General features: G+C 41.6%; 1 protein-coding gene across 1 annotated transcript in view; it reads left to right on the top strand.

Moving 5' to 3' along the window:
- RHOBTB3 (Rho related BTB domain containing 3) overlaps positions 1-8,013 on the top strand; it is a 40,370-nt gene extending 32,357 nt beyond the window's left edge. Inside the window, exons 10-12 of the mRNA XM_056849006.1 lie at positions 24-190; positions 4,460-4,556; positions 7,791-8,013. Coding sequence (XP_056704984.1) covers positions 24-190; positions 4,460-4,556; positions 7,791-7,906 — 380 coding nt within the window. The 3' untranslated portion in view covers positions 7,907-8,013. The remainder of the gene's footprint in view (positions 1-23; positions 191-4,459; positions 4,557-7,790) is intronic.
- Positions 8,014-16,339: the final 8,326 nt, after the last annotated feature.

The raw sequence follows: 16,339 nt of genomic DNA, 5'->3' as shown, positions 1-16,339 counted from the left end.
CTAACATTTGATGTTTTTACCAGCCAGCATTCTGCAAGCCATGTCCCTCTTGATTTGTGCTGAGATGTACCAGGTGTCAAGACTCCAGCACATCTGTGAACTTTATATCATCACACAGCTCCAAAGTATGCCTAGTAGGGAATTAGCATCAACAAGCTTGAGTGTTGTCAGCTTGCTTAGAAAAGCAAAGGTATGTTTTGTCTCATATGAACCTGTACCATTTCAGATCTGTGCACCTTCCCTTCTGTTAATGCTTGATCAGTAAGGAGATTTTCTTTGACATTTCCCCGGGCCAAAGCAACTGGGACCTTAACATAGAATCCTTCCTGAGGTGAAAAAGTCACTGTGAGTTGATTTTCTCCTCAGTATTAACGCGGTAAAGTAACCTTTTGAAAACAGTCCTGCTCCACACTTCTTATTTGCCCTGCCTTGCAAAGTTCTTTTCACAAGACTACATTATTTGTGAGTACTGAGAAGTATCACCTTATGGTGACAGGTCCACTCAAAACAATTGTCTGAATTGAGTTACTGGCCTATTTTATATGTCTTTCCTTCTGCCTAAATTGGTTATAACTTCTATAATGAAGGAAATTTAGAAAACACATATAAATTATAGCTAGAAGGGCACTCTTCATCGCAATGGTGTGTGTGCTTGTGGAAGGAAATCTTGGGTATTGTCAAAGGCTGGATGGGTGTACTATATCACTTTATGCTCTGCATTCTGAGAAGTATTGCACAATCCCCATCATGGCAAATTGGGCGATCTAGTTTCAGGCACAGCAGACAGATTTTATCCTACATAAAGGTGAAAAGTGACCATTAGTTACACAGAAAAAATAATAAAGGGGTACAGCAAAGGACACCACTGAGATGGATGTTTTCTGACCTGGTTAGCTACTGTGATTCTGACCCTTGAAAATTGAGCCTGTTCCTGTCTGAATAGCCCTGCTCCTTCACTTCCATAGCACTATGTTGAAGGACATTGTGATTCCCACTTTTGATGGGGTTCAACTGACCTATACTGTTTCCTTTAAGAGCCCAGGGTTGTTGTTTTTTTGCCATCAAGTTACAGCTGACTTATGGCTACTTATGGTGCGGTTTTCAAGGCAAGAGCTGATCAGAGGTGGTTTGCCATTGCCTGCCTGCATGTCACGACCCTGGTATTCCTTGGAGGTCTCCCATCCAAATACTTGCCGGGGTCAACCCCACTTAGCTTCTGAGATCTGACAAGATCAGGCTAGCCAGGGCTAGCCAGGTCAGGGCTCCAGGGGTTGTACTGGACCCAGTATTGCTGGCAGAGAAGCAAGTTAATGCAGCCACAAAAAATGCTTTCTTCCAACTCAACCTAGCCAAAAAACTTGGAGACTCCAGTTGGTGCATAATGCGGCAGCTCACTTATTATCAGGAGCTAGGTGGAGCATGCATATTACTCACTTTGACAGGGATGTGCCAGTGAGGCAACTCACTTACCTGAGGTCAGAAGGTGCACCTCGTGAGGAAAGCCCTGAGGCGCTGCTGGAAGTGAAAAGGTGGACAAACAGCTCTGAGAAGACAAGGCACACCCCAGGTGGAGACAGTGTGGGCTAACAACCCTGGAGATCAGCAGAGCCAGCAGCAATTAGTAGCAGCCTGAAGTGGGTGGAGTGGCAGGAAGGCTAAGCCAAGGTGCTCATTAAGGCAAGGCTTAAAAGCAGAAGCCATCTGCTAGTGGGGTGTGTGTGGCTGATGGAGTAGGGAGGAGAACTGTGAGCCTTGAGAGATGAAGGATGCTGTTAACCATTTCTGTGCCCTGTATGTATGAAGGTCTGAATAAATGGCTAACAGAACTGACTTAAGAGTCCAGTGTGTGCTTGGGTAATCTAGACCTTTCCCCAGCTTGCTATGGTCCCAGTGCTACAGGTTGCCTGGGAGATGCCCAGTCCTGCTCATCAGTTACTGGCTCATTTCAAGGTATTGGTTATCACACACAAAGCCCTTCTTGGTCCCTTGGTCTTGGTCCCTCCTATCTGCAGAACTACCTCTCTCCCTAAAACTGTGGGTGTCATACTGCCCTTGTACAAATCTATGGTGAGACCACACTTGGAATACTGTGTACAGTTTTGGTCACCACACCTAAAAAAGAATACTGCAGAGTTTGAGAAGGTGCAGAAAAGAGCAACCAAAATTATCAGAGGTCTAGAGCAAATGCCCTATGAGGAGAGGTTAAATTGCTTAGGGCTGTTTAGCCTGGAAAGAAGGCGGTTAATGGGAGACATGATAGAAGTCTATAAAATTATGCATGGTATGGAGAGAGTGGACAGGGAGAAGCTTTTCTCCCTCTCTCATAATACTAGAACACGAGGTCATCTGCTGGAGTTGGAGGGTGAGAGATTCAAAACTGATAAAAGGAAATATTTCTTCACACAACACATAGTTAAATTGTCATTAACATGTCATGTTTAAATTCTTATGCTTTGTTTCTGCAATCCAAACCCGATTGCATTGTTTATTGGATGGACCATCTGTTGATCATATTCACTTACACTGTGTCATCTGCCTTGAGTTGCAGTGAGAAAGGTGGACTATACGGAACATAAATCAAATAAACAAATAAAATCAAGAGTATTTTGGTGCATTTTTCATTATCTTTTTTTGAAATTAAGAGCAGGTTAAGAGCTTGAGGGTGCTCATAGACCCTGCCGTGTTCTTTGAAAAACAGATTGGCATGGTGGCCAGGAGTACCTTCTATCAGTTGCATCTGGGTTGCCATCTCTCATTACCTAAACTCAGTTGACCTGGTCATGCAGATCCATGCTTCTGTAACCTTCTGGATTACTGCAGCATTCTCTACATGTGGCTACCCTTAAAGACAACCCAGAAACTACAACTTGTCCAGAATGTAGCAGCCCGACTACTGTCAAGGGCTGGATTGCCAATCCTGAAACAGCTGCATTGGCTGCCAGTCTGTTTCTGATTTCAATTCAAGGTGCTGGTTATGACCTGGGAACCACATAGCTTAAGGACCATCTCCTTCCATATATCCCTGTGGCCCAACAGTCTTCAGGCTATCCCACTGCTTAGAATGACTTGTCTGGCATCGACCAGAGCCTGAACCTTTTCCATAATGGCGCCTGCTCTTCAGAATGGCCCCCTGAGGAGGTGAGGGGAGCCTCCCTCCTCGGACTTCTTTAGGAGATGCTGAAAGTCTTGCTTGTTTGCTAGGGGTTTTGATGGGGTTTAAATAGCAGGATCTTTTTTGGGGGGAGAGATTTGGGGTTTGCTGTTTTAATTGGAAATGCTTTTAAACTGTGATTGTAAGCTACCTTAAACCACAAGGAAGGGTGGGGTAAATATGTTTTAATAAAAATATAAATGTAAAAATGTGAGATATGGGCCTCCAGGAACTTCTCTGCCCTGCTGTGCTCTTGTTGAAATATGATTCCTTTCAATTAATCAACATCATTGTGCTTGTGCAGAAGCTATCGCACATCAGTTTAATCATTTATTTCCTGGCATTGCAAGCTCATATCACAGCAGATCTCATAATATTATCCTTTAGTAGTAGGAATTAAAACAAAGGATTCCTTTTATAGAACTCGCTTCCTTTTTGCTTATAAAACCTTCTTTGTTTATTTGTTTAGCTCTTGTTTTTAAAGGATCCACGGGATTGTCGATCAAAGGAATAATAAAAATTGGTTTCTTCCCATGACTTTTCCTTAACACTTATCTTTCTATTAAGGTCAGCAAGAATTAACACAACCTGTAACTACTGCAGGTACACCAGTGCAATTATAAGCATTTAATTCATTTGAATTATAAGTCTGTAACTCTGTCTAAGATTGTGCTGTAAATACCTTAATCAAATGCCCCTTTCAGCTAATTAAAGCCACCTTGTTTAATTTCTGATAATGGTAGAAAGGAAGTTTTTGCCACAAATTATCTTAAACATAAATGAAAACATTTAGCCAATTATAAAAAATAAAATGAATTTCTTCACAGTGTAATTTCCTCCAATCAAATCCTTCTGTTCTTTGAAATTTTAGAGAGGATCCCCGCTGTTGTATAAATTTAAGTGGAAAATTTTAGTGAAAGAAAATTGAACATGAGATTTACAGTTTCAGTTCACACAACTGAGATGTGAAATTGAACAAGGATTTTCAAGATGAAATAGCAAGGATGAAAATCTCCAAATCACCCCTAAGGCTTTAGACATGATCGTAGGTCAAGATCTACTAAGTAGTTACGCTGAAATATTGCCATTCACAACAGTTTAATCCTACTAACTTCAATAAGAATTTCATAAATTATGTATTCCATGGGGTAGAATCAGCAGATGTTCAAATTATCTAAGTGAACTGGTTTATGGACCATCTTCTTGAGAACTAAGCAACTATCTTTAAGTATTGGTCCCATCAATATCTGGTTCCCTCTATACTACTATTTTTCTTTGTATTTTATTTGTTTCTCTCTTTTTTTGCAGTTTCACAACTCTGATTGCCTTTCAAATTGGCTGCTTCATTTTATTGCTTCTAACTATTTAATCTTCAGTCAGAAACCTGAATTTGAAGACCTTTCAGGTAACTGTCCACTTTATTTCTTAAAGAAGACAGGCTTCAATCCTAAGAACAGTTTCCTGGGAGTAAGCCCCATTGAATAAAACACAATGTACTTCCGTGGAGACCTGTTTAGGATTGCAGTCTCAGACATTTATATTTAAACTCATGGCGCGGTTCTCAGTATCATCAGGTGTGCATGCTAGGGTTTTTTGTTTTTTTTTTTACATCTTTTGCTTTAGAAAAGTGGCAAGATGCTCTACCTGTCTCTGTGTGCATATAAAGTGCCATCAAGTCACAGCCGACTTATGACGACTCTGTGGGGTTTTTAAGACAAGAAACAAACAGAGGTGGTTTGCCATTGCCTGCCTCTACGTAGCAACCCGGGACTGCCATGGTGGTCTCCCATCCAAGTACTATCCAGGGCTGACCCAGATTAGCTTCCAAGATCAGGCTAGCCTGGGCCATCCAGGTCAGGGACTCTGCCTGCCTACCCTCCTTTAAATCAGCTGAAATTTGTCCTTTGCCTATATTAAGGAATTGCTGAGGCTTGCCAGGCAAACATGACAGGCAGTTTCATAAAGGAAGCCATATGAACCTCTCTAAAGCAAACAGGACATAATACAAAAAAAGATATGGATGGTTCTTAGAATTAACAAGTGGGGAACCCGCAAGGACTTGTGGGGGACATCTCATTTTCTCCTCCCCCACTGATGTCCTCTTTCCCTTTTCTGAAAGCCCCCATAAGCATCTCCCCTTTTCCTGCTTCCTTCTTTCCTTCCACTCACCAATCAACATACTTTTATCTGCACCCCCTTTTTCAGCTCCCTCCTTCCCTCCCCCCCTCCCCTTGGCAGCCTCTCCCTGGGAAAACTCTGGCCAAGTTATGCAGTGGCAGTTGCTGAGCTAGGCCCAGATGCACGGTGATGGCTGAGCTAGGCCCAGCTGCGTGGTAGGGAATCTGTAAAAACTTGTGGGTGGGGGCACCTCACCTTTCTTATACCCCATCCCCATACTCTTTTTTTTCTTTCCCTCCTCCTGGCAGTCCACATACCCTGGCTTTTCTTCTGCACCCACCCACCAACCTACCATTTTTCTACTTCCCTATACATCTGTATATATTATTTATTTTCTTCATTTATACCCTGCCTTTCTCTACAATGGGGATCCAAAGCAGCTTAAATAATTTTCCTTTCCTCAATTTTATCCTTACTGCAACCCTGTCAGTAGGCTAAATAGATAGCATGTGACTGCCCCAAGCTTACCCAGAGAGGTCAGAATTTGAATCTCAATCTTCCAGATCCTAATCTGAAAGGGTAACCACTACACCATATTTGCTATTGTGAGGTGGCTGCTGTTGAACAGTAGTAAGCAGCCAGGCCTGGAAGAGTTACATAAGTCATGTGGTATCAAGTCACATGCTGTTTGCATCTGGGCCTGGCCCCAATGAATCCTGCCTCAAAGGCCAAAGCAGACCTGAAAAGGGCCTCCCAGGGTCCTGCCCACTCCCCCCTGCCTTTTACTGACAGAAACCAAGGCTTGAAGGCTGGCAATAATTTGTGGTCACTGAAGGCATTCATTTCTAAAAGCTATGCTTCTATTATTTTGCAGTGTTTTAACTTAATTTTTTTTTTTTAGATTTCAAATTTTTCTAGAAACCTGGCACGTTTTTCAGGTTTACAGAAAGATCTGCCTTATCTGTTCATGGCTACAGTCACTAGATTTAAGCATCCACAAATGTGGCCATGTTGAGAATTAGATACAGTGATAATGAAACTAGAAACCTAACACAGCACTTGGAGCCATTTGGGTGAAAAGAAACAGACCTACGTGTGATTGTCTGCATGGTACTAAAGAACAACTGAGTTCTATGTAGATGTGCTTTGGGGATTGTAAGACTTGGTTCAGGTCTTTAAAAATTTTTACACACTGTAGATATGCAGAACAATAGGAGTTGGGGCATGACTTGCCCTCACAGACACCCCCAGGTCTTCCTGGCTTCACTCAGTGTTTCTAGCTTCATTTTATTAAAATCAGCATACCAGGATTAGGTAGGCATTTGGGATAGAATGCTGAAAATAGCAGCTGGGAGAAAGGAGAAGATTAAAAAGGCCTTCAGGGAAGCCATGAAGCATGGTAGTACAAAATCAACCCCCCCCACACACAACAACAACAATTCAAAGCAGCTATCTGGAGAAAAGCATTATATGTGATTCTTTATCAGTTGTTAAATCTCTGCTTCAGGCAGAGTAAGAGGCATAGAAGCAAGGATAGGCCTTCCCAAACATGTTCTGCCTGTCTGCTCAGGTACATGGCACAATATCTATCACTGGGTTTCTAAATGTCCTACATTCTGGCTTGCTCACCCATCTTACTCTACTACAGAGGTAACAAAATGATATAAGAAACACAAGTGCCATTTATGGGAAGACAAAAAGGTGCCACATGCCACTATTTTATCTAAAGGAACACTTGTCTTTCCAATCTGTGTGTGAAGTGCCGTCAAGTCGCAGCCAACTTATGGTGACCCCTTATGGGTTTTTTAAGGCAAGAGATTAATTCAGGTGGTTTGCCAGTCTTCCATACAAATATTAACCAGGGCTGACCCTGCTTAGCTTCTGAGATCCGATGAAATCAGGCTATACCATGCTGCCTTCCCTCCCTTTCCAATCTAGACACAGCAAACATACCAGTTTCTGCCTATAAATCATTTTGCTCTGCACTCTTACATGCTACTGGAAATTGGTAAACATCAGGACCTCATATTTGTTGTATCTCTAGGAGAAGGGAACATGGAACCCAGATGAGGATGTGGCATTCAGGATGACAAGCATGAGGAAGCTGTGCATTCCAGAAGTCTGTTCCTCTTCAGGAGGTCATGCCTTTAAACTATCAAACCAGCCTAGCACCCTCAAAGTGTTTTTGAGCTAAAACTCCCAAGTTAGGCAGCTGGGCATTTCTGAATCTTTCTTCCCTTCTTACCTCTTCACATGGGCTGGGCAAGCTAGCAAGAGGCTGTGACAGCCCATTGATTGAATGTCTCCTGCCCCATCCCCCAAAAATTATTTTCCATGTTCAGTTTGTCTTTCATAATGGCAGAGGTATACAGACAAGTTATACCAAGTCTAGGCAAAATATGCAGGGGTTTGGTCTTTGATTTGCTCGTGCTGTAGTGTATATTATATTTTTAGAATTTTATTTATTTTTATCATGTTTAACTTTGTCCATAATAAACATTCACTTCTATCTTTGTTTTAGTGGAAGAACGCAATTTTGTTGAGATGCATAGATGGCCTTCTAGTATGTACTTGAAACAGCTTTCAGAATACAGGAATTACATTCATTCTCGGAAATGCCATTGTGTAGTAATGTAAACTCAAAGCTGATCCTTCTTTATTGTGGAAAACAGAATGGCAATTGCTTCAGGAATCTTACAGCTGCACATGACTCAAAGCAAATACTGAACTTGAATGCTATGAAATAATCTAATATTGCACTTGCTAATGAATAACAACTGTACTTTTTAGTAGCATGTCAAACAATTTATAGGTCAGCATAAGGATTGATCCAGGTTGTACTTCTGGGCCTGATCTGCGTGTGTAGGTTCAGCAACGTCAACTTCTGCCCTGTTATTTCAATTTTATACTTTAGATATATTAAGAGTTTGGAAATCTTGCCTGCCTTGTTTATTTGAATTTTAAAGGGCCAAAAGATATATATTCCAAGCTTGTTATATTTCTGTAAACACTGCTCCTTTAAAAAGTACAGAGCCGACTTTTTTGTTTTGTCTCATAAATGTTTCTCCAATTCCTTTATTGACTTTTAAAGAAATACTGTTAAAACTGCAAGTTTGGTATCACGTTGCTACACTGAGAATTACAAATTTAACTTCTGTTAGCTGCATCAGATTTCTTTGTAGTGTTGTCAAAATATTACTTGGGGGGGGGGGCTAGATTTGGATCAGGGCCATAAGTGCTGGGAGCAGAAGCGTCTCTTCCTGCACTGAGACCCCAGTCCAACCTTTAAAAACACTCTGAACAACAGTTCGGAGATTTCAGCATCACAGCATGTTTGACCCCATGTTCCCTCTTGCTCAGGAGTTCCTCTTACTCCACCTTACCTGGGCAGTATTTAATAACAGAAATAACGACAGCCGTTATTTTCCTGGTCCCTTTCTGTACAGCAAAAGATTTGAGTAGGTGACCCTTATTGTTTCCACAGTAGCTTTGTCCTCCATATTTTCCTTTACATTACCATGTTTATAATTTCCCCCAAGGAGTTCAGGGTAGCATATATGGGTCTCATCCTCTATTTTATTCTTACAACAATCCTATTAGGCTGAGAGTAACCGGGCAATCCTAAGGAGGGGGTGAAGTCGCATAGGAGCAGGTGGGGGGGCATGTACACCAGCCCCGGAAAGTGATGCAGCAGTGCAGCGCTGGGACGATGGCACAGCTTCCTTGCCGCCATTTTGCTGGATTATCTTCCCGCACCAGCATCCTGGGGGGCATTCCTGGGGGCAGAGCTGCCTTTAGGCAGCTTCCAAACCCCTTTCAGCCCGGGACCACTCTTTCACGCTGCAGCGGAGCTACACCAGCAAAATAGCTGGCATTACCTCGCTGAAGTTAATGGGTGAGTTTCCCAATTTTCTAATTTTTAAATGGTGTATTTATTCTTTGTTGCAGCTGGGAGCGGCGCAGCGGCGCCACTCCCAGCCACGGCGTCTCTACCCCCACTTAGGAATGGACTGCACGTCACTGAACCAAGCTCACAGAGTGAATTTCATAGCCGAGTGGGAATTTGAACCTGGGTCTTCCTAGCCCAAGCCCAATCACTGCACCATATTGGCTCTTGTGTCCTTTCAGGTTGATTTCTCTGGAAGAAAACTTCACAATGAACACACTGTCAGAACTCAGTAAACATTCTAAATTCCTCCAACCAGGTGACAAATTCTGATATAACATGTCCCACATGAATTACTTCACATCAAATTATTACAAAAGTCACTTGGGGTATAATGTTAGCTGTGGGCCTGATCCTGCTGTTACATGCAGGGACTAGTATCATGGATGTGTACTTGCATATCAGCCTCTGTGCTAGCAAAGCATATGTGGCAAAGTGGTGTGCAAGGAATTGAAGCAATCCCCGAAACACCTGCTAAGGTGTATTGCTTACAGTTTGATAGCCAGAAATCTGGGAAGGAAGAGGAAGGAGGCAGCTAAACTGGTACGCTTAGGGTTGCTAGCTCCAGGTTGGGAAATACCTGGAGATTTTGGGGGTGGAGCATGAGGAGGGTGGGGTTTGGGGAGAGACTTCAGTGGGGTATAATGCCATAAAGTCCACCATCCAAAGCAGCTAAATTCTCCAGGTGAACTGTGCCACGTGGATATCAGTTATAACAGTGGAGATCTCCAGCCACCACCTGGAGGTTGGGAACCCTAGGTATGCTCCACTGTCCATAGGCCCTGTTCTACCATCCTAGTCTCCCTGTCATGACAGTGTATTCAATAAGCCCTGGTCAGCTGTAGGCGAGCCCGGAATGTGGAAACTTTTCACAATCCGCCTGCATGTCAGGGCTGGCCAGGATTCAAAGAGCTGGATGCCCTCCTGGGGACCTGAGCCACCCCTTTTGCTATGCAGTGTCACAGACCTATTGAGCTTGTAGCTTTCTTTTGTATGTTCACAACCCCATGTTAAATGCACGTTTACTTACATGGCAGACAGTCTGGTTTCACAGTACAGGCCTCAACACTTTTCTCTGTACACAAAGACAATACAGGATCGTTCCTATGTTTACTGAGATCGGGTCTGAGCCAGGAACTTCCTGGTTAGAAGATCACACTTCCAGGCAACATAATTACTCCCACATAAGCATGTGATCCTTGTACATAGTGTTTATATCAGTTTAATTATTTTAAAAGTCAAACAGTTTTACGGCTCTTGTTAAAAACTAATGCCCTTCCAGTAATGCAATTTTTATTTTTGGAAGTAGTTTAGAAAGCATTTCTGCTTGTTTGGCAATACCATATTTAAAAACAAAAATATACAAAGGAAATAAGTTATAATTTATTCTAAATCTTAATGTGGTATTAAGGTAAATTTTGATTTTGACCTAATATACTGCTTGATGCATCCACATCCTTAAGAACCCAGCATACACCAGAAGGGCTTTTAGATATTTCTTACTGCCCATTATGTTTTGATTACAATATTAGGATGAGTGATAAGTTATAATTTTATACTGACCACTGAGGAAGGCCTATCCAGGCTGAAACGCATCTGGTCCTTTTTGGATGTCATATTGGTCAAAGAAAGATTGTACATCGCAGTTGTTTGTTTGTATATACTGAATGTGTACGTTTTTGCCTTTACTAGGAGTTTTATGCTTTTAATCTACATGTGCACCTTATTAAAATTTATATATTTGTAATTTTAAACCTGGAGGTTTCCCTTAGATCTGTAATTATTGCTAAGTATGCAAGCACATAAAATAGTTTGTAATTCATCATTTGCACTTTTTCTTGCATGTACTAGATACAGATTGTGCACACTGCAATAGTAAATCACTAATGGATTTGCTAAATAATTACAGCGATCTTATAATGTATATAAATAATCTTCCTAAGAACAGAAGTATTTTCAAATGAAAATTCCTTTACTAAGAAGTGGGTAACTATATGTGAGTGTTTGCTATAGATGTATATTTTGCTCTCAGAATATTTGTGCCCTACAGACGGATTGTATCACCTTCCATGGTACAGCAAATGCACAAAACTCAATGAGAAAAAAATAATGACTACTAAGTTTTTGCTCTGTAGGAGTACCAACAGCCCCAAAAGCATCTGGAACTTATTAGGGCTTTTTAGCATTGCCAGGCATGTATAAAGTACTCATTTGTGTTAACTAAGAAACTCTTGGGTAATGTGGTACGCTGAACTGAGCCATAATGGTACACCTCTCCCCATTTTCCTGTTATGCATCCAAGTTGTACCATATTTTCCTCGTAAGTTGTTAGATCCTGACCACAAAAGTACAGAAACAACTTGTAAATTTTAGTTACTTTATTTTCAGATGTTTTGAAAGATACTTTAATAGCAACCTAATAAGAACTATTAGTTTAAAAGCAGGTATCAATAAATAACATTTAACAGAGATAATTCTTATGGAATGGACTACTTTGAAGTCAATTTTTATTAGAAAATACTTTAGATGGTCACAGGGAAAAGAAATCTTAAATATATGCTGTCACTTAAGACAGCTAGAAGTTTTATAGAGACACATATGATCACAATAAGGATCTCTGTTATAAGCTCCTATCAGATAATGGTTTTAGCTAAACAAAATGGTTATTATGGCCTATGATGAATATGTAACAATTTCATGGTGTGTTTCAAATGTTCAAGAATTTAAATTTACTATTTATTCTGGTAACATTTTACTTAATGTTCATTTCATGTGTTTATTTTACCCAGTTGGTAGCTATAGATCAAAGCAACTGTTTCTTGCTAGATAAAGTTAAAGTGAGCACATCCACAATAAATTTATATTATGTATGTTTTATAATGAATATTTCATTGGAACTACATCCACTGTTGACTTATAGTACCTTTGTACTTCATTCCTGGGTTTAGTTTCCCAGTGCAAACTTAAACTTCGGTCAATACTTCAGTGTTTCCCAGAACTATTGAAAGCTCTTTTTCAGCCACAAAATTCTCAGTTAAATAATTTGGTCTATTGATTTCACAAACATGATACACATCACTGTCCTTTGATTCAGGTCTCTGGGATGTAGCTTGGATTGCAACAGTAAGCAAAATTGCAAGTTCTGCTCATGACCACTGCCTTTCCCATGATTGTCATCGCAGGAATGACTTGGAGGTTCTGACTCATGAATAATAATGGTTAACTCTGACACCAGCATTCTAACCCCACTGAGTTCTTAAGACAGAAAATGCTGGAAATTAAGCTAAATTGTCAGGAAGTTACAACAACAAGGCATAAACTTTAGTGACATTTATGTGTGAAAGGAAACCCTAAGTCCTGTATTTTGCTCAGTTGGCGAGAAAATGTTGCTTCCATATGAAAATGTATTTTAAACTTCAATCAGACACTTTAAATTTGCTAATGCTTCATAGTAGTATAACAGTATATTTCTCAGAGGCATGCATATGAGACTAGTACTGAACAATGTAAGAGCTTGTTACCTTGTATAAATGGTGCATCAGAAGAACTATCTAACCTCCCCCATTCCACAGTTGTTACAATGACATCTTAAATGATACATTTTCAGTAGACGGTGTTAATGGGAGGAAAGGCAGCTTGTTCCAGCACCAGTAAGCATCCAAGATAGTTTTATGTGTGCACGTTATTAGGCTTGTTAGAACCTTTATTTTTTGTCTTTCTTAACATCACATACCTAACCATTTACTGAGACTGACAACCAAACCTAATTGGAAAGACCAACTATGCTTTGTACCTGATGTTTTTCCCAGATGTCATCCAGAATTTAAGACCTTTACCAGAGATCAGTAATATTTTTAAAAAACATTGGGCCCTCTTACAGCTCATTCCTGAGCTCGGGGGCCAAAAGGGCTTAGGAGGCGCTGTGACCCCTATGCCAGTGTCCGTGCCACTTGCACCGTGCAAACAGGCACAGATGCCAGCATAGTGCCACTTGTGCTGGTCCCCCGGGATTGCTGCAGCAGAGCGATCCTTGGACGCTGACTTGGCCTCCTGCCAGCACAAATCCTTGTGCTGGCATCCTGGGGGGTGGAACTGCCTATAGGCAGCTTCCTAACCCTTTCCAGCCCAGGAACGCCCCTCTTTAGCAATGGGGTGCTGTGCCACTTTTTTGTTGGCGCAACATCGCTGTTTTCAATGGAGTTTTTCCCCTTTTCTAATTTTTCTATTTTAAACCCCCCTTCTCTCTCCCCCCCCCCCCGCTGCAGTGGCAAACCTCTTTGGAGGTGCTGCAGCTTTCAGGAATAAGCTGTTAGCTAATGAAACTTACTCGAGTCCCAGTTAGAAACTTCTCCTGAGAAAAGACTGAGTTCAGTATGATATGGCTGAAGAACTGCTAGATTTTTCTTCCCCAGCCTAAAAATACATCTAGCACTATACTTGAACTTCAGCATTTTTGTTCCAAACATCCTGTGATTTATGCGAGCAGGAAAAAGAGAACTTAAAAGTGCTTTGAGAGCCATGATACACACACAATCTTTTGAACTAGGGTTACTTCTGACTAAACAGATTCTGGGCTGGGTGTGTGCGTGTATAATTTTATTAATCCTTTTCTTTACAACGCTGTTTGCAATGCACCCAAAAGGTTTTACTGAGAAAGCCTTTAAAATAACACTCAAATAGGAAGTCATGACAGAAGTTCGACCTTGACCAAGCAAAACACTCCAGCCCAGTTTAAAAGTCTGCTAAATTGTTTCACGCTATTGGTTTTTTGCATTCTTTTCTTTGATACCAAGTGCTTAAGTTTTTCATGCTGGTTAATAGAATGGGATGGCAGACAAAGGGGAAAGAGACGGGAAATGAGATGCCGATCAAAAAACCAATAGCCCATATTTCTTCCAAGATACAAGATAACTTTCCACTTGTGCCAGTAATAACGCTCGCGTTGGGCCAGGTATTTTTTTTACAAATGTGACCCAGTTGTTAGGGTAAAATTCAGAAGCAACACCATCAGTCATCTCCCATGATGCACTGATATCACTTCAGATTACATGGGGGGGGGTGTCAAAGGGAGAAATCAAGCATTCCTTTTTATGCAGGAAAAAGGTCTTTTTGCCCTAGCTTTATTTGTGCAGAGAAGTTCACTTATTAAAAAATCTGGGTAAGTGTTCAGTTCTCATACTTTGTAGTCTGAAGTCATGTAGTCCAGCCACAGATGGATGAGTCTGAAAATTAGAACCCTGTTGTCTTATGCCCATGCCAGTTGTCTTATTCCCAAAATTGCTCTTGATGGAAGGAACCCAATCATTTCAAGAAGTAATTATGAAAACCAAGACAATTGATGTTACACCTTTATTTCTAACCATTTACCAGTCAGGCACAGCACAAAACGTAGCACTGATCGGATGCCTGCCCAGCATGCTCATTTAGCAATGACTTACTGGGAGGAAGAGTGATGCATACCAGCTACTGGAAGCACTTCGGTGATGAGGCGCTGCCCAATGACTTTACAAGCAAGCCTGCAAAACATCTCAGCCCTTGGACCTTTTTGTTGCCTGATAGATAGCAGGCAAAAGAGGTTGCAAGAGTAGGAACATACATAGTAATGTTTGTTTTGACAGAGAGATGGTAAGTTGGTCGAGAAAAAAGGAAGCAAGGAAATATGTCCTAGACTTGGCGTTTAAAGCCTTCTAAATGATGGGGCCAGACACAGAGGCAGAGTTTTCACTCCTCTTGGGACAAAGGGAAGAAGACGAGGACAAGGAGGATGAAGACAAGGATGAGGTTTTTATACCATGATTTTCTCTACATTTTTAAGGAGTCTCAAACCGGCTTACAATCCCCTTTCCTTCCCCTCCCCACAACAGACAGCCTGTGAGGTAGGTGGGGCTGAGAGAGCTCTAAGAGAGCTGTGACTAGCCCAAGGTCACTCAGCTGGCTACATGTGGGAAAACCAACCCAGTTCACCAGATTAGCCTCCGCCACTCATGTGGAGTGGGAAATCAAACCCGGTTCTCCAGATGAGAGTCTACTGCTCTTAACCACGACACCACACTGGGATTGTCTCTAGGCAAAAATGAAGGAGATCAAATCGTTTAAAGCCACAGAGATAAAAGATAGTCATGGATAAAGGAAAGGAGGAGGGGATGCAGAGGGTAGGAAGAGTTAACGAGAGATTTGGAAGTGTAGGGGACTGCATTTGAGCCAGAGACCTTTGAACTGTAAGAACAATAAGAGGCTAGTAGCATGTATTTTATTACATTGGATCACTTCTGTGCGTTCCATTTTCAGAAAGACGTGCTGAAGAGATAATAAGTTATAGCAATATTCTTATTTGCAAGGCAAGCGATAACTAGAACGTGCAGCCCTCCCCCATCAATCCTCTGTATTAAAGTGGTGGTGAAGAATTACAGTGGATGTAGAAGTGGATGTGACCACTTTTGTTCCTCAAGGCTTGCACTGCAACAGGAGGTAGTCTGAGTCTCCAGTCATCGTCACTCTGAAAGAGAAAGAAGTCAGGTTGACAACACCAGAAATTCCCCTCAAAACGCCATGGAGAAAACACCGGGAACTCTAGAGAAATCCTAGGTTTCTTGGCAAACTAACTTCACTTAATCACCAGACTGGAAGTTTATGTATTCTAACGTTGTGGGTGGCTTCACGGGATGTCAATGGTTCTTGCAGTTTAGTATCTCCTTCATGTCTGCAGCTAGAAATCATTCGAATTACTTCCCACAAGTCTAAAGTTTTAAGTCAGCCTCACATGTATTCCAGATCAGGAACTGCTAATTGCATGAAAATCCTCAATCAGATGCAAGTGTATGCCACCACATGGGTGGTGCTTCATGTGTTAAGCTCTTTGTGTGAGCAACTATGCATATGCTGTTGATTTGTGGTGACACAAGAAAAAGGTTGCCTTGCCAACTGCTAGAACTGTATGGATTCCCTTAGCAGCCTGCCTGCCAATTAAAAGATTCATCCTAAGCCTCGTTCTGTTTTCCCTTACCCCTGGAAGAGATGTGGGTGGCATCCAGACACAGTGTCTTCGAGTGGCAGTGCATCTACTGTGGAATACTTCGTTTGCCTGGCACCTAACCTGACCTCCTTCAGGAAGGGGGAAATGGTGA

This window comes from Euleptes europaea, chromosome 4 (genome assembly GCF_029931775.1).
Source record: "Euleptes europaea isolate rEulEur1 chromosome 4, rEulEur1.hap1, whole genome shotgun sequence".
In the NCBI taxonomy this organism is placed as follows: Eukaryota; Metazoa; Chordata; class Lepidosauria; order Squamata; family Sphaerodactylidae; genus Euleptes; species Euleptes europaea.
The sequence above is the reverse complement of the archived record's forward strand: the minus strand, read 5'-3'. Positions and strand labels throughout refer to the sequence as shown.